The 19419-nt window shown below is 42.5% G+C and overlaps 1 protein-coding gene across 1 annotated transcript in view; it reads right to left on the bottom strand.

Moving 5' to 3' along the window:
• Positions 1-16561, bottom strand: part of BICC1 (BicC family RNA binding protein 1) — a 115861-nt gene extending 99300 nt beyond the window's left edge. The window contains exon 1 of the mRNA XM_050899056.1: positions 16360-16561. Within this exon, the coding sequence (XP_050755013.1) occupies positions 16360-16561 (202 nt within the window). The remainder of the gene's footprint in view (positions 1-16359) is intronic.
• Between the last annotated feature and the right edge of the window lie 2858 nt (positions 16562-19419).

Raw genomic sequence — 19419 nt, 5'->3', positions numbered from 1 at the left:
AGAAGCTGGTAACATACTTGTTTGGACCTGCGGTCCATCTAGGGCAGTAACTGCCATTTACAGAAGAAAGTACTAGAGTCAGAGCACATTAAAAAAACCTGAATTCAAAGTTACATAACTTGCCTAAAAAGGTGTCTCCCTCCTAAATAAGCCTCTTCATCTCTTCTTCTGTCCTCAAAAACGTTGGAATACTATCCCTTTAAATTCAATAAAGTTTAACTCATGAACTACTTAAAAAGATAAATTGCCTCTGCATTTCTGACCCTGAACAAAAGAGATACAGCCCAAGAGCAGAATGTTTGAGAAGACTACATCACTTGGGAATTACAAGAGACCACAATGAAAGATTTTTCTATTCTATAATTAGAAGAGACTATAATGCTTTAACTTTTGCTGATGCTAAACTCCTTTGCAGGATATAAAGTTACTTAGACATTGTTAAGAATGCATTCTTATTCCTTTGATTATTAAAATGATATAAGAAAGGATAAATTACAACATAATGCTAAATACTAAGGACTTTAAAGTGTTTCAAAATAAGAAGCTCTGTCTACAAGTTTACCATTACCATCACACTACCAGGTAAAATTGATCTACCTTAAAAATATGTATATTCTCTAAATTATTTTTAAATAATTTGCAAGATATTAAGATGATCAGTAAAACAGCACAATACCAATACCTTACAAAGTGAATACTGAGCTGTACTCAAAACTATGATCTTAAAATCTCTAGTGTTATCTAGACGATTACAAAATTTATTTTATGGTTGTTTTCTCTTTACAGTAGAACGATGCAAACCAATGATGACTGACACACAACCAGCAGCTCTATATCATGGTCCTCCAGTTTAAATCTTTAATACGGAAGTCAATATGCACTGAGGCATCTGAATTTGCTTTACCGCTGCAGATAGAAAACGCACTAGTCCCAACTGTCTTACCACTGCCTCCATTCCAGTAAAGCAGATCTGGTCAACTGGAGTAGCTCTCTTATAACATACACACTAGATCTCCCTACTCAACACATCACATGGAAAGAAGGCAGGCCTGAGTAGGTAAGTAGGAAAGTACACCAAAGCCTACACTAAAATGTAAGTGTTCACCAAAGCTCTACTCCCTCTGAAACGGCAGGTTAGGAGAGGAGGGAAGAAAGTTGAGTGTTCACCCAGCCCCTGCGGGTTCCCAGCTCCCCGTGCCTGCCCTTAGCCTGCTCTCGCTCGCACGAAGCAGCAATAGCCCCGAGTCTGTGTACCAGCTGCAAAAATGCTGAATGTGCTCCAATTGATCTCAATTCATCACACTGCTGGAAGGAGGCAGAACAGAGCTGGTGAGTGGTTTCTCCTCCTCTCCTCTCATAAAACAGTACGAACAGAAAGAGAGCGGAAGAGAAGCTGAACAGAAGCGCTGAGAGCAGCTCCTCTCGGAACAGCACGTCTGGCCACCGTGCAATGTACGGGGAGATCTTTCCTGTGCATGTCCAAAGCTACTGGACTTTTATAATCCTCTTAGTCACGTCTCCGTTCGCCTCTCGGGTCCTAAGATTTCCCACTTTAAAAGTATTTCCTATCTGTCTGAAAAACTTGGCCTTTACAAACTCTGGTCTGGCTAACCTGCACGGGCAGCTATGCAAATCTTTCCTTTAACTCAGCCACTCGCTTCTCCCACGCCTTACTCAGTCCAGCAGCATGCTCCCGCTAGACCCAAGCCACTACTCCACTTGGAGGATGAACACTCCTTTAACTTGTGCAATGTAGAAAGAAGGTAGCAGAAAAGAGAGACACCAAAAGCATCCTAAGTCAGCAGGGAGCCACAGCGTGAAGCTGACAACATGTAACCCTTTAACACGTATTAAAACCAGTCTCAAACTCTCTGCTGGCTATTCAAGCCAGAGTGGAAGGCAGTGCCAACACAAGCTCTGCAGTGATACAGGAGACCCACCCAATTAAAAGATTCTTGTAAATATGCATTTGATATCCCATAAGGAAAAAAGTATATTTAATATTTTACATTTTAGTTGGTTTGAATTATATTCTCAACTCAAAACACCACTAACAATACTCAGCTCTCTATATAAATACAGAAAATATACTTCCAACTAGATATATACCATGTATCTATATATATTTTAAAACTTAATTCAGATACAATTGATCTGTAATCAAAGTTTGCATCTTTCAGGTGGTAAGTCACCTAAAACTATACTTAACATCCAACAGAATACTCTTCTAGCACTCACTTCTCCCAAACGTCTACAAGAACACAGAGTATAAAATTTTGTAAATGTTTAAATATAAACAAAACCTTACAATAAGCTGACCCTACTTTTTTCATGGCTTAAACGATTCCTTGTGTTTCAAACAGTGGAATGACTTTTTTTTATTTCTGCCAAATCTCCGAACAATCTAAAGATGTCACTGAAGGCCACTTAAAGTAAAAAACCTGACTGCTGCTAAGCAACCCAGAAAACATCCTTACATGTTCAATTGTTTAGTGCATTAAAAAATTTCACACATATTGAGAATCCATGTATTCTGGACTCTAATGACAGTAATGTCTTCCACACAGAGGGAGAAAAGAAGATTCTGCAGGATATGTTCATATTTCAAAAAGGAATTGCTTATAAAGGACTAAATATTTGATCAAATTTATTCACTGTTTCTGCACATGGAACAGATTAGAAACAGATTGTCTCTTATCCGCTATTTTACACACACTCCAGAGGTAAATTTACTACGGAAAAACAGCACTTATGTTTGTTTTACTAAAAAAATAAAAATGTACCAAGATTCTTTTCTACTATATACAACAATATTTTAAAAATTTATTCCATATCCAGACTTTTTAAACCAATACTATTTTAACTGCTCTAACTGCATATAAACAAAGGCCATTTAATGTAATTTAATATTTCACTATTCTACAACACTTCTCACCCATGGATGCACTTACATTCAGAAAAAGTGACACCAAGTCTTATATTCTTTGAAGTAGATCACGATGAAATGAAGTATTTCCATATCACAGTAAGGACAACATGCATGTGTATCCTTCATTTGAATTACACAAAAATACATATATTTAAATATATGTATTACACAGAGATATGATTTTAAACACAGATTTTTTTTTCATCAAGCGATTAACCACTCACTCATCATGGCTTTTGTAGCACAGTGTAACGTTCTGCACAGGAACCACCTTACAACATAGCTTCTGGTTTAATTATACTGCAAACAGTTCACTGAATCCCAGTTTATATTCCCTCAAGCAATTCAATTATCTTACCGTAAAGGTCATGGGGAATATCTTCAGAAGACATCAATGTGCTAAAGCTTTCTTTAACATGAAAATGCTTCACTGCATCACTTAATTGACCTAATATTTATTTTGGAATTATGGATTTCATTTTTTACATTTCTCAAGACGCTTAGTCTTAAGTTACCAATCTTATATATTCGACTGCCATAAATTTATTGCAGGCATAGTCTGAACAGAACAGAGCCAATAAAAATAGATATAATCAAAGCCTTCCATTCACACAAAGTTACTGGCAATAGGGAAAAAGGCAAATTTAAAGGTTAGTTTAAGCCACTAATCCAGAGTGGCAATACAGATTCCTAAAACCAGACTTCACTTAAAATGGAAAAAAGTATCATCACCTGTAAGTAGAATTAAAAAATACTTTATAAACAAAAAAGGAAGTGGTGAAAATACATTTAAAACTTTGGAACATCTGGTAACCTCACCATGAATCTTTAGAATATCAATACAATTAAAAATTTTAAAACTTTATATAGCAAGATACTAATAGCACAGGTAGATCATAACACAGATGGTTTATGCATGCACATATTACATTAAGAAAAAAATCACATATGTTTATCATATATGTTCAAAATGTCTGAAATGGCACTTTTTTAAAAAAAAATAGGCTAAATCATTAGTATTACCAATTTCTACCTCCAATTATCTATTAACATGGTTTCTTTCAGGCCAGATTGGCTTGGCTTAATGCCAATTTTCAGATGTGTTATACTATAAACCATTTAGCTGAACTTCATTATAAAAATGTTGCAAGTTTTCCTCAAAGAAATACAGCATAATTCCTTTCCAAGAATGAAGTTTAATCAGACAAAGCCCATTATCTGACCTGTTCCACAAGCAGCAGAATGGCATTTTGGTTTTGTTCCGCTAGTCGTCTCATTGCTAGTACAGGCAATGCATCTAGCTTTTACAGGTACTTTGTACCAAGTAAGTGAGAAATAACACAGCCCAAATCTTTTTTTTATATCTATATTCAAATCATATACTTATTTCACTTGAATGATCTGGAATGAGGTCTCATTTTTTCTTTCCTTGGCATTCATTTTTATTTATAATTTTTGCTTTCAAAAGCTCTGTAATATTCTAGCATCTAGAGCAAAAACATCCTGTGGCATTGTAATTCTTACGAATAGAAGTTATCTTTGCAAGTTAAAAAAGCTTTAGAGAAGGACTGAAAGACCTAAAAAAAATTACCATCCCATAGCTTCCTAAGTAAAAAGCTGGGCAGGCCCACAAAAAAAAAAAATCAGAAAATCCTTTCTGTGGGACAGGGGGGAAAGTATCTATAAAAGCTACAGTATTACAAAGAACTTCTTCAGTATCTACATACTGCAAGCCTTACAATAACTGTATAAGTACAAAGATTACTGCTTATTTTTCCTCGAAAACAATTCTTACAGACCTGATTCATATTACATAGTTTTAGCAGAAAATGGAGCTGAGACTCTGCAAAGCCTCCCAGGCCTGGCCTGCACAGAAGTTTAGCTAATGGAAAATGGAAGGCTCATACTTCACTTGCATCTACACGTGTTCCCAACAGGTAAAAAGCCAAAAGAGGAATGGGGAGTCGCTATTTTCTTAATATTTGAGAGAAAGCTTCTCCATATAAGTTTATCAAGTTTTCTACTTAAGGAGTGTTTTTCACAAGGTTTATAGCAACCCTTACACACCAGGCAAGTACTGGAATTGCACAGGAACAGGGAATTCGAGGCCACGTTGCGGCTGGCATCACACTAACCAGCTTCCTACCTCTGGGAAAAGGCTCGACCATCAAATCAGACTGGGGAAAGAAAAGCAATTTAATCGAGGTCTCAAGGCAGATCAACAGAGGATATTGCTCCTAGTCCAGTAACATTTCTATCAGGCTGCATTTGTACCTCTCTAGAGGTGGCATAACAGCTAAAATATTTAACTACATACACCCATATCACTTATCAGGTGCTAAAGACGTCTTCAGAAAATCTTCAGCTGATTGCAGATTGTGTGTGTCCTGTCAAGTGACCTCCCAAGTGACCACAGCATGCTCCAATAGTCCTTAGCCTCTAATAAAATGGGTCAAAATCTGATCTTTAAAGTTCTAGGGGATATCAACCTGGGCAAATTTAAAAAAAACCTAAGTATTAAAAATAGTAGCTTTATTCCACAACCTCAAGATGCCAAATTCAACAAAAAGACACAGCTGCTGGCAGCTGGCCATTTGGGAGGTAGTCAGAATGACTGGAAATCTCGTACCTTTTAAATCAACATCTATTATTGTCTGTCTTTTGCATCACAAGTGATAGATTTATAAACTTTTTTTAAAAACCCTTCACCCTTGAAAGAAAAGAAATCTCATGAACAAGTTATCTCCTGTTTGTTCTCACATGTGCAAGGAAGAGACTTCCAGGAAGGGTACATTGAGCAACAAGTTCTTCTGTTGTTTACACAACAGAATCCAAGCGATAGAGATAACACGACTGTGCTCCAATTTAAGCTGCATTAGGAAGACCTGTTTTCACAACTTGCTAACATGCCATCAGTAAGAACGTAAAGCTCAGCAGGACACAGTGTAAACCATAGCATGGAGTCCATGAACTACACCACTTGAACCAGCAAGGCCGCTCCAACCCGCAGTCAGCTCCCACTGCTTGGCCACTGAACCTCCAGGTAGTTTATCCAGTTCCTGTAAGTGAACCCTGATGCCTCAGTTTAAGCTCAAGCAGTTAAGAAGCACACACAAGCTAACCAGAGGTAATTATAGCCTTGTGTGATGATGATTTTAAAAGTTGTTTGAAGGCAGCAGAGCAGCAGCGCTCAATGCATGGCCACAGGAGACCTGTATCCCAATTCGCCCAGCCAGGCTGCAGGTCTCCTTCCCGCCAGGGACCCTCCAGTCACACTCCCACAGGCCAGACAACCCCTAGCAAGACTGAAATCTGCAGCCAAACACAGCACCCATGCACCCCTTGCATGGACAAGAACAGGCTAAAAGAAGGTGCCTACCGAGACCTGCCTTGGCAGCAGCTGCCTGTCCCAGCTGCTATCTTCCCGGGGGCTGTGGGGACTTGGGCGCCAGCACCCTCCTCGGGCATGGGCTGCAGCTGAGCTCACATTAGCTGGACCTAGCCCCTGCACACAACAGACCTAGGGTATGTACTCAACTACTGTGTGCACGCACGCTGCTGCCAGCCACACAGCGAGGTCACGACATGTCATCTCACATACCAAACCCGGGACTGCATCATTCAGGTTGCTGCAAGCAGATGAAATATGAAATGTGCTGGGCACTGTCACTTGTTCTCAGTGTTGCTTATTTAAAGCCCTGGCTACCTCAACATCTAAGGCAGACTATCCAAAATATTTCCTTGTTTTGGTCAATATATAAATATTTAAGGAAATAAGACAGGATACAGCCTTGGCACAAGAGATGATACAAGGGTTAAAATAAAAATAAACAGTGGGTATAAGGAGGAAGAGGTCAGCTGCCCCAATATTTGGATCATCATTGTTCATCATGAAACAACGGTTCCCAGGCAGGTACCAGTGGTCAGCAACTGGCCTGTGAAACTGCATCACACACACCAAGAAAACTTGGCAACACTATAAAATGGTAAACAATGACTTGCAAGATGATCATTAGCCTACATTTAGGAGCCACCATAAATTATAAAGTGGTAAGTGTCTAAAGAACAGCAGTAACCACACTAAACAAATAGAACAAGAATAAAAAAGTATTAGTGATTTTCTACCTGTTCAAGAGAACCACAGCTTAAAAACACAAAGGCAACCTAAATAACTTTTGACTGCTCCATCAGTATTTTAAGTTTCACTGACATGACACTAAAAAGCATCAATAATCAAGCATAAGAAATCTGAAGTTAAAAAACTGAATCTAAATCCTACCAGGACTTTAAAGGTGGGACGTACAGACCAATTTTTCCCAGCAGATGCTTCTCACTGCCCTAGGGAAGGCAAATCGACCCCTATATTCAGTCACAATTTTATCAACCCTGGAGTGCAGTTCAGGCTGCAAAGTGCCATTTTTAATACTGGTATCTGATCAAGCATTTACCTAAAAATATGTATTTATAGTCTTATTCAATACATAATATTAATAAATATTATGCTCTAATATTACAGTCCAATATTAGATTTAACTCAACAGTTAAAAATGTAAGATTAATGTTAAGCTTTGTAGTTAAGAATTCTTTGATTCCTTCACTCTCCAAAAGAGAGACATTAGTGATCTCACTTCAGCACTGAACACTGCAAAACTGACAAGTCTCCAGATTTTATGGATTGTTTCCTTTTCAGAAAAAGGAGAAAAAGTCATAAAATGAAATTTTGCCTCTTGTACTGCCATTAGGCACCACTGAGAAGAGTCTGGCTCTGTCTGCTTGTACCCCGACACATATACACAAAATTAATAAGGTCTTCCCTCTGCCTTCCCTGCTCAAGATTAAAGCTAAACAGTCCCAGATGTCTCAGCCTCTCCTCCTGTGTCAGATGCTCCAGTCCCTCAATAGCTTTGTGGCCCTTTGCTGGACTTGTTCCAGTATGCCCACATCTCTCTTGTACTGGGAAACCCAGGTCTGGACACAGCACTCTTGATGTGTCTCACCAGGGCTGAGTAGCAAGCAAGGATCACCACCCTCAGCCTGCTGGCACCACTCTTCCTCATGCAGCCCAGAATGCTGTTGGGCTTCGTCACAAGGCCACACTGCAGGCTTGCTCATGATCAGCTTGTTCATCAGGACCCCCAGTCCTTTCTGGGATGCTGCTCTCCAGCCTGTTGGCCCAAACCTGTGATGCTATATGGGGTAATTCCTCCCCTGGTGCAGAACTTCATGCGTCCTTTTGCTGAGCTTCATGACATTCCTGTTGGTCCATTTCTCCAGCCTGTCGAGGTCCCTCTGAGTGGCTGCGCTCCATCTTCACATCCCTGACCAGTTTTTCCTTGCTTGCAAGTACAAAGTCCAGCAGAGCACCTCCTGTTGTCACCTCCTTGATCACCTATGTTTGGAAGTTGTCGTGCACTCCAGAAGCCTCCCAGATTGCTTGTGCCCTGCTGTGCTGTTCCTCCAGCAGAGAGCAGAGTAGTTAAAGTCCTCCATGGGGACCAAGGCTTGCAAACATGATGCTTCTTCCAGTTGTTTGAAGAAGGCCTCGTCTGTTGCTTCTTCCTAATCAGATGGTCTGTAGCAGACACCCATAACACCACCCAAATTGGTCTACCCAATAATCCTGACCCATGCTCTCTCATCTGGCTCATCCTCTGCCCCAAGGCAGAGCTCCGTGCAACCCCACTGCTCTATCACATAAAAGGGCAACACCTCCTCCTCAGCATCCCAGTCTGTTCATCCTAAAGAGCCTGTATCCAGTCATTGAAGGACGCCAGTCCCAAGAGCTATCCCACCACACCTCTGCAACCTCAGCAAGATCATAGCCCTGTGACTGCATGCAGACCTCCAGTTCCACCTGTCCGATATCCATGCTGCCCGCATTAGCATGAGGCACTTCAGGGAGGTACCCGCTTGTGTGGATTTCCCAGAAAAGGTATGAGAGCTTCTCCTGTAACTGTCCTGCAGGCACGTGCCTATTGCGTGCCTTGCTGATTTCTGTGCTCTGGTTTCTATTACACTAGAGGTACACAGCCAGGATAATGACTAGGACAGACCAATGTTGATACATGGCCATCAACCTCTCTTCATGAAATCTAGTTTGCAGCAGAAAAATTAAACATAGTTATGCTACTAGGCAAGTGACTTACCCGTTCAGACACCTAGCGTTATCTCTGTTCTGTATTTGTTTTAAACCCCCTATCCATCACACCCATCTTTTCTTGCATAGACATCAACAGTTGTTCCCCCCAGTATCCAAAAATTACACTTTCACTTATAAATATGAGAGAACTTGTTGAATACCGAGATTCCTCAGGCTCTATTAGCTAGAGAGATAACAGTAGAAAGGATACAGCTCTGTGTTGTCTATGAGGATTACAGTTACTCCAATAGCTCCACATATACAGTGACCTGGCAGAGGGTTGCTATCACTCATGGGCGTTCCCTCACAACATCAATGAACCTTTAACAGGAAATTTTTTTTGAAAATTATGTATTCCTATTTCAGTAAAGAGGATATCACTGTAGACATCTTTACATAAATCAGCTATAAAAGTCACCGAAACATGAAGAGTTACATTGCCCCATGCAATACAGTCACACTGATCTGAACGAGAGACAAGAAAGCCTAGTCATAAACAAAAGTAGATACTGAACAAAAGTTGCAGATATGTTCAAGGAATGTTTTTAGTTGCTTAAGTCAAAATTATTTTAAAAACTACCATTGATTAACAGGTAGTATCTTAAAGAAGAAATCCTTAAATCAAGTACTCATTCCTTCAGCTACAAAAAGCACACACAATTAATAAGCTAAGCTATCTGAACTGCAACTCACGTGTAGTCATATTAGGTTTTATGCTCAAAGTTCATGAAAGTCACTACTGAGTCTTCACAGTAAGCGATATTATTGTAAAAAAAAATTAAAAAGGGTATTAGTTCTTCAACACAGAGGTCTGAAATTAAAGAAAACTAGCATGTTTCATTGTTTGACAGGCATAAAGCCAAGAGCCTGAAATAAGTACTCAAAATAGGACATATTTTCCAATGGAGGTAAAGATTACAATATAACCAACAGGAATGTGCAAGCCAGCAATACTTAACTTAGCAGTTCATGCCAAACCATGATAGTCCGTTGTACTACTTAAAAAACACTGAAACTTGAGAAAGTGGTATTACTACAATTGTTAACAATGGAATGCAAGAACATTTTTAAACTACAAGTCACACAAATTCATTTCATATATTTATTTTTGTAGAAATAGACTATTCAGCACTTTAGGGATTTGAAAACCTGACAAAGAACTTGAATTTTTTTTTCTGCTACATGCAAGTTAAACACCAAATGTAAATGCTATTAGAAAGGTTCCAGTTTGCCCACAACTATGTCCTTGTCCAGGTTATGCTAATACATTGCAAGGAACAAAAACCCCAATAAAAACCACCAACAGAAATCTCACAATTTAGTAGAAAAAATTTTCTTCCTCTAGGAAAAGAAACTGTGTTTAGGACCTACTAAAATAAAGAGTTTCAGAAGATATTTCGGTAAGAATCTGGTCAAAGAAAAGACATACTTCACATCTCAAAGCTCCAACAGGGACACGGGGAACTTTAAACAGGAGTATAAACCAACAGCACTCTGAGTATTTTTAACTTCAGTTGCAAGCACAGTACACTAATTATTTGAAGGATCACAGTACATTTAGTTTTATTATACAGATTTCTTCCACCATCACACATAAAAAAAAAATCCAGAGGAGTAGTAGTAATTCCTGCTTAGCCATTTAAACATAAAAACCCAACATAAATTTAACACAGAGCTTGCCATCCCCACACAGAAACTATCAGTCAGGACCATTCTATTTAAGTTACAATTGCCTATTAAGCAGCTAACTCGCTCAAAATCTATTAATTCATGTCTTCAGGGTGTAGCCTCTAATAAAGCTATTGTTTGTAGCGAAGTCTCAGCAGAGGCCCAGGTTTCCTAAAACATCTCCATCTTCTTCAGTACATTCAAATACAAGTGTTTTTATTCCCCCCCGCCCCTCCCAAACTTTGCTTGTCTCACTTATCAATTTATCATTCTCCGTAGTTGAAACAATCTAGTAGAGAAGTCTAACAGAAGTATTAAAAGTACACTTTCCCACATAGTTATGCATTAAGTAGGGAAAATATACTTGTTTAAATACAGCAAGTTTCACCTGATGGATCAGCAAACAAAACGAATCAGTTATCATCCAAGCATCAGAACTAGGCCTTGCGTAAGTACAGTCTTAGGATCAGGCAACAGCCTCAAGGGTAACCTTTAGGCAAAGGAATTAACAATTGATTTTCAGTAGATTTACAGTAAATAAGTTTCACCTAGATTAAATTGTGCAAAAAAGTTATCCAAGTATTTAAGTCACTTCCCTCTAAGAAAAGTAGGACTTCTTTTAGGGAAAAATTACCAGTTGAACATTTTTCTAACTCCCCATGACAGGCAAAGAGCACCAAAACCGAGGGGAGGGCTCACCCAACGCTGCGATGGCAGGAGGGAGAGCTACACAAAGGTACTCAAATGAGCTGCTTGTACTGACTGTTCATACTAAATTTGAGTTACAGTACTTTTATCCTTACTGCCTGAAAAGTAATAAATGATTATTATTTTTAGAAATCAAGTCTACATTACATAAATTAAGATTGACATGATTCCTATAATTCTGACTTCAGTTAACATATGAAGGTACTAATGACAGTCAGTACTAAATCAGCACAGGGCACTGCTACTTTCCAAGATTCCCACTCAATATCAACACAACCTGCTCTGTAAAATGAGCTCAACAGCAAATAGGGTGCTTGTGGTGCCAAGTACTCTTCAGAGTTTCCTAAGCAGGTAGGTCTGTGCTTTTCTTCATGTGTTTGTTTATCAACAGTCAAATAAATGCCGAATTATCTCATGAGAAAAAAAACCCCAAACATACCACCCATAAAGTTTCAGATCCCATAATTAAAATTACCCCAAAGAGTCCTCAAACTGAAAGATGAGGCATAAAAAAACCAAACAGAACAGAGAAAACCAGAATTCTAACAGGCACACTGTTGTTTTTTTAAAGAAAGAGCCACATATAAAATGGCACGCACACCACTGCTAGAGTTAGGCTCTTATTAAAGAACAGTACGGATTTGGTTTTTTACCCAAGTACTGTTGTGTGGTAGTGCATTATAATGTCACGAAGTGTTTAAACATGTGCTGTACATACATCCCATCAAAACCCCCAATGTCTGTTAAAGAACATGACATAGAAAAAGGATTATTTGAAATGCATGACTGGCATAACACTTTGCAGTCATGAATAAGACTGAGATGCAAGAGAAAAAGGTGTTGCTTTTTTTGTTTGTTTTGTTTTTTAAGGTTCATGGCCAACTTGTCTAAGTCTATTCATTGCTGTGACATTAGCTGGTAGATTATACTTTTTGGACAGCTTTTCCAAGTTTAGTGTTTAGCATTTTTGTAATAATACTCAGCCGCTATGGTAACAGGCACTCAAACATGCACTAAGTAAATCATTCCACAGTATTAAGTCACCTGAGTATTCACCAGAATTTAGCGCAGAGCAGCTATAATTAATAGGGCTACTACGAAATATCATCTTCTGTCACTGCTGAAAAGAATAGCTGCTGCTTTTTACTCAAATTTGCTTCCTGGGAAAAAAAGTTTATTCTAAAGAGATCTGTTCACCAACAAACTCTGATGAAGACATCCAGCATAAGATAGCTTACACCCCACTGTAAAGACTGAGATTTGTTTATGGAACGTTATTCCAGTCATCTATAAGCAAGTAATAAAACAGTCATACAAAGTAGTTGGACAGAATAAGAAAAAAATTATTCTTATGCCAAAGGTTTTTACCACAGCTTTTGTATTTTCTGATATTCCAAACAGAAAGAGCAAAGCTCTTAGAGAAGCTCCACCTTTCATTTAACATATTTATCTTAAGGCTATTGAGAACCAAACTTCAAAACACCAAAAACACTAAACCTATTATTTCAAAGTGGGGAAAAAAAAAAAGTACCAGAAGCACCCTCAAATCTATCAAGATTTTCTGACACCTCAATTCAGATTTGGTTTCTGCTTCAGATACAACTGGTAGCAAACTAGCTACACCAACTCTTTTTTTGAAAGAGAGCTACCCAATGTCTTGCTACAGCACTTACTCCAGTTGTGGACTCTGTATCTGATGGTAAGGTACCCCAGTCCCCCCTTATGAGCTATACAGTCTGCTATGCCCAGGTAAGTCTCAGCATTGTCCCCCAAGAAACTATCCACAAAATATCAAGTGCAGGAAAGATGAAAATAACCATGGTAGAAGTGCATATAAAATTCAGCAACACAATCACAGAATGTAACAGAAGCACCAAGCCGAACAGTGAGCTTCTTCATATTCTTTCTACCCCTGATTGTTTTTTACATTTCATCATTAGTACAGTAAACAACAGATTTTGACTAGCAAAAAAATAAGGGATCCCCGAGCAAGAATGAGAACATTTCCTGACAGGTTTCTTCAACAGATGCTGTTTCAAACTTGGCTTTAAAGACAACTGAACTAAAGATGACGTATTCTCACTTTCCCATAACGTAAGAAAGCTATGGTGAACACTAGAAGGAATCATAAGTTTTTCAATCATTTAAAAAGTAACTTTCACAAGTGTAAACATGCTCTCTAGCAGCTGGTAAAAGCAAAAGAGCCTTTAAGCATCTAATATGAACAAGAAGCTGTATTTACACCAGCTTGAATTTAAAAAAAAGGCAAGAAATTGGATAACTTGGAAATCAGAAATCTGGTCATCACCACTTACACTACACAGATGTTTCCCTTCCGCAATGCAATTTCTGCATATTTTAAGAACTTCCAGTGAAGGATCTGGTATTAGAAGCTACAGGAAACATGATCATATGAACTAACAAAAGTTAGTTTCTGGAGATGGCACACTGCTTCTTTTCCATTGTTCCTTTCCTACTAGTGGGAGTCAAAGTTTCCACTCCCAAAAGCTGGCCACAAAAAAAAAAAGGGGGGGGGGGGGGGGGGGAACATGTTAAAAAATAAAATCAACTTTGGCTTGTAATCAGCAGTATAATTGACTCTGAATTTCTGGATGCCAGTTACAGATCTGGCTTCATGATGCTCTTTGTGACACCCTGGCAGAGCTACTCAGTGCTTGAGGTATTCTCCTACAAGAAAAGGATAAGTAAAACCTATCTTGTAGGAAGTCAAGAGATAAGATAAAAAACTTGTAAAGTATGGAGAGGAAACTGAATGAAAGCGATAATGTTTAACAAACAGTTCACAGTTTTCTGACAGAAAGAACTATTATGTTTGCCTCATGTTTCCTAATAAGCAGTTTTTCATTACCCATAAGCCAGAAAGTTTAGGTTTTTACAAAATCCCTTATTACCAAGTCCAACATGTACTTTTCTTCACAAAAAGTGTAACTATCTGATGCAAAAACTCCTCAAACCATCACCTGAAGCATGTGTATCCTTGACTGGACATACAGCAACCTCTCATCAAAACGCAGGCAGCATTCTGTTTGCATTTACTCGCTGTACTCTATTAATCATACACGTTTTACTACACTTATGAGGATAAGAAAAAAATTTTTAAAAGGAGCAAACAAAAAAATCTCACATTTTGACACTGGCTACTACTGGATGACACAATCTATACAGTATTTGGATTCTGCTTAGGATCTTTGTTTAGCCTCGCATGCTTACTACCTCAGGCAGTAGAAGGAAGGACTGTGTGTGGGATGAGATAATAGAAATTTATTTTGGTACTAGAGGAAAATGTTAAGGCAACCTTCAATCTTCTTACAACACTGTGTAACTTTTGACCCTTTTTCCTACCACTTCATACACAGAAACACTTTTTCTTTTCAATACCCACCTGTTTTTGGTTTTAAGACACTTTTGATGAGCACATCTTTATAAATAGTTGTTGCTGCTTATGAGACTTCTGTTTCTCTGAATTCCTTTCTCTTTACTGCATTACATAATGAGATTTTTCTACTAGCACTAAAGTATTAACTGATTAAATATTAACTCACCCCCAGGAGAGAGAATCTCAATTAAAAAAATTCCAATCATTGTAGTCACCAAGTCAAACCACAGCTCTTCAGTGACCAACTCAACTCACCCATTCCTGTTCCTCTGCTAGCTCCTGCAGCCTCCCATTGCTGGAGGAGGCAGGTGCTCTGACAGGGGATGGTCGGGCAGCGAGCACCTACAGTTTCCCGTAAGTGAATGAAATACCTTCCATGTGACATGCCACAGGAACAATAGCGAAATATCTGTCAGGTGTTTATTTGTTTTGAAAGTGTACATAAATACTTGAGTTACCATGTTAAGGGTAACATTAAATGTTTACAAAACAGTATTCCCAGAGGAAAGAGTACACTGCTCGAAACCACCATCGTCTTTCCTTGTTGATCCAAGCATGCCCTGAGATTTGACAATATAAGACCTGAAACTCACCTCCGTTCTCATGGGCTCTTCAGATCAGACAGCAGGGAACACCGCAGGGGAATTAACCCACGGAGCAACATCCTCAACCGGTTAAATCTATTTATCTGCCCTTTAGCAACAAAACCAGCAATCGCTACTCCTATACTATTTTGTCAAAAGCTGCCTACGTAACTTCTACTGAGAGATAATTCAAAACATACTAGGACAAAATATGTAGTCTCAAGGAAAAAAAAAAAATAAAAAAAAAAGAAAGCAGAACCAAAGGCTGAGCAAGTCCTAAAGCAGCGGCTGCCGCTGTCAGCTCTCCCGCAGCCGTCCCCGCGCCTCCGGCCGGCACTCGGAGGCTCCCTTCTCGCTGCGCGGCGGCCTCGGCTGTTCCTCGAAAGCCGAGAGCCTGAACCACCCTGCTAGAGCGGCGACATTATGTTTTTAAAGAGGGATTTCTGAGAGACCTCGACCTTAAAAGCTGCAGCCTCGCAGCGCGCCGGCTGCCGGTGCGGGACGAGCCCCGGCCGGGCTGAGCACCGGCACCACCCGCGACGCCGGGGCCGACCCGGCCCCAAGCGACATCTGACGACCCAGCGGTGCCCCCGCCACCCGCCCCCGGGCCGCGACTCTCGGCTCCGCTCCGGGGAGGGGAAACAACGAGCCTCCTCCCCCCGCGCCGCGCAGCCCCGGCCCGGGAGGCCACGACAGCGCCCGGGAGCCCGGGACCGGCCCGCGGGGCTCCCGCCGAAGCAGGGCCGCGGCCAGCCGGCCGGCGGCCGCCCCTCTGCGGCGCCGGAGAAGCTGACAGGAGGATCCCCGGCCCGGCGGGGAAGGGGAAGGCAGGGCATGGCGGGCCGGGCCGGGCCAGGGACGCGGCCCCCTCCCCTCCCGGGCCGCCACCGCCCCGCGCCCCCCGGGGACCGCCGTCGCCTCTCCCCGCCCTCACCTTGGAGCATGGCCTCCAGTTTCTTCCTGTCCACCCGGAATCGCTCCTCGCCCCACTCGGGGCTGTGCAGGGGCCGCGGCGGGCCGGCGGAGTCCTCCTCGGAGCCGGGCACGGGCGAGTCGGTGCTGCGCTCGCTGTTGGAGCCCGGGTCGGAGAGCGGCTGCTGCAGGTACCCGCTCAGCGGGTCGCACTGAGCCGCCATGGCGCTGCCGGGCGGACCCCGCCGCCGCTCCGAGCCCCACTCGGCCGCCTCCCCGCGGGACGCTATCTGCCCCCACAGCCGCCCCCCCGGCTCATCCCAGCCGCCGCCGCCTGCCAGAGTCCCGGCCCCGGCGCCGCCGCCTGCGCCCGCCTCTGCCTCCAGCTCCCCGCCGAGTGTGCGCGTCCCCGGGCCGGCGGCGGCGTCCGCGGCTCGGCGGCGCCCCCAGCCCGCCCGCAGCCCGCACAGCATCTCCGCCTCCATTGGACCGCCGCCGGCCCGCCGGGGAGGGGCCGGGGATATCCCCGGCCGCGGCCCAGGAGGAGGGGGCAGCGGCGCGGCGCGGCGGGAGGAGGCAGGGGAGGGGGAGGGGAGACACCGCCCCCAACGGCACCGCCTCCGCCTCAGGGCCGGCCCGGGCCGGGGTCCCTGTCAGCGGGGCTCCCGGGGCGCCGCCGCCACCCAGCCCGCCGCGCAGGGCGCCCCCCGCTCCGGGCAGGCCCTGCCGTAAGGTGAGCGGTGCCCGGGGCAGGGCGGGGCGGGGGTGCCGGGCTGCCCGCGGCCCCCTCAGCCGTCCCGCCTCCGCCGCCTGAGGGAGGGTCGGCAGCGATCGTGCGGTGCCTGGTGAAATACACGACGGGCGGGGTGGCGGCCCTGGAAGACGGGTCTTAAATAACACCCCTGCCCAAAAACGATCCCCCCGAAACGTGCCTGTGCGTGCGGCAGGAACGAGCAAGCCAAAGTCTTGCCGGCGAGTCCTGGAAACGCCGTTCGCTTGGCGTGGCTGACAAATCTCATGGCAATGAGGGCCCTGGCTTGCAGCTCGGCCGTTTTTCTGTGCGAAGCCTCAGATGGGCGAAGAGCCTCGTGCTGCGCTGTACCACGAGAAACCAGGTTACGCATCCCTCACCTTCCAGGCATAACTGCGTTAATCCGCACCCAGCATCCCGAGATTTTACAGTGGCGCAGTTCATATCGCTTTACAAACCGTTTCAGCCCAAAGGCATGCACTAGTGTAGAGGAAGCGTTGGCATGAGTGGTCATGCTTGTCCGGTTGCAGCGGTGCCGTTTCTCTGTTCCTGCAGCCAGACGCACTGCCCGGGAGGCCGATGGCTGCCCAAATCAGGTAGGCAAGGGTGAGACGTGCACGCCCCTCTCTCTTTGGTTCTCTCCAGTGCCAGCCAGCTTGTTTCTCCTGAATCTGAGAAATCCTTTCTGACAAAAAAAGTTATGCTGCACATTGCACATTCCAACAAAAGCTTTCCGTTTCGATTAATCGCTGTTTTCCGGTGAAAAAGCAGTCTGCTACAAGACGCGCCAGCAGCGCCGTGTGTGGAATCCCATGAGGCATCCCACTCCAAGAGCATTACACCTCACCTGCCGTACCGCAGACACCCGTCGTCTGTCTTCTCCAGTACTGGAGCATCCGCATACTTATGGTGGCCAAACCAGGTTGCTGTATGCACACTGGAAAGCAATACAAAAATTACAGCTGACTTAGGTGATGGTGAGCTCACCTCATAGTTAACATCAGCTTGAAGGACCGTGTTAAAATTCATCAGGAGCTGCGCTGATGCTCCAGGTAGATGGGAACTGCGCCGCATCCAGTTGCAATATGCAGTCATTTTTACAGAGGTCCAGATTTTGGCTTACTGAGTCTTTACGTATTTCCCACTTAGCGCCATGACAGTGTGAATTCTGCAACACCCATGGTTTCATTTCTACTGAACATTATGTGCATGGAGGGAGGCACTCTTAGTGGAAATGTCTAGTATTCAGTTGTAGTATTTAATTCTTTTGGTGGTCTCACAGCCTCTGTGGATGCTAGCCAGTGCCTTGCAGGCAACATACTGCTCACAAGATCCTCTGATACTTCTCACGACCATGGGAAATAAAATGGCTAAAGTAAAAAACAATAGAACAAAATACGAATATAGGTCATGAAAACAGCACAATCTCCATTTCTATCAATAGTTAGCTTGTAGCGTGATAATACTTCAGGAGTGCGAGGCAGTCTGAGGAAAGACTGAAAGTCGCCTTCTTCCCAGTTCAGAAGTTTACAGTTATCAACCGCCTTTTTTTTTTGCAGATGGGAAAGCGAACATTGTCCATATCAAAACAACCTGAAGTTCAGCGAAGTCTGCTGCCTCACCCCAGATCAGCACCAGCTGGAGTTGTCTGTCTTCTACATGCCAGGACCAGTGAGTTACGCCATCCAAATGGTCTGAAGTTAGGAGTGTTGACAGCGCCAATTAAAGTCCACAGCAGCTACAGGTGCTTAGCACCTCCGAGCGAAACAATTATTTGGGTTTTTTCCACTCATAAACTAGTGAGATTTACAGTCAGAGATTCGCGATGTAGGAGGTCCCTTTCCTTGTGTTTTATCAGTTCCTGCAATACATCCACAGAAACCTGCTCTCTCATCAATTAGCTAGGGTCGAACTCAGCAGTATTTTTTTTCAGCAGCCATGTAAACAATACAATAAATCAAATATCTCTTAAAAAATAATGATGTACACAGTTTTTATTCATTGAAAATAACCCTTTCATGGTGTGGGTTTAGACTAAAAATAAAGAAGTAAACTCTTTGATTTCCTATTTAAATCCATATAAACGGTCAAAAAAAGAAACAATTTTAGTGATTAGGAGTTATTATTGGTAGTATATATTCAGTAGAGTATCACTTCTGTTGCATAAATGACATTTTATTTCTCCAGAATATTGCAGTGGAAGAATAAAATGTCTGTTACATAGAAAACTTGAACTAAGTAGAAAACCACATTTTAAATGGCTAAAATAATATTCAATGTGGATACAATTGGGGAAAATGGGTGGAAGTTGGCAGATAAAAGATCAAATGG

This window comes from Gymnogyps californianus, chromosome 6 (assembly GCF_018139145.2).
Source record: "Gymnogyps californianus isolate 813 chromosome 6, ASM1813914v2, whole genome shotgun sequence".
In the NCBI taxonomy this organism is placed as follows: Eukaryota; Metazoa; Chordata; class Aves; order Accipitriformes; family Cathartidae; genus Gymnogyps; species Gymnogyps californianus.
Note: the sequence above shows the minus strand (reverse complement) of the source record. Positions and strands in the feature narration are given on the sequence as shown.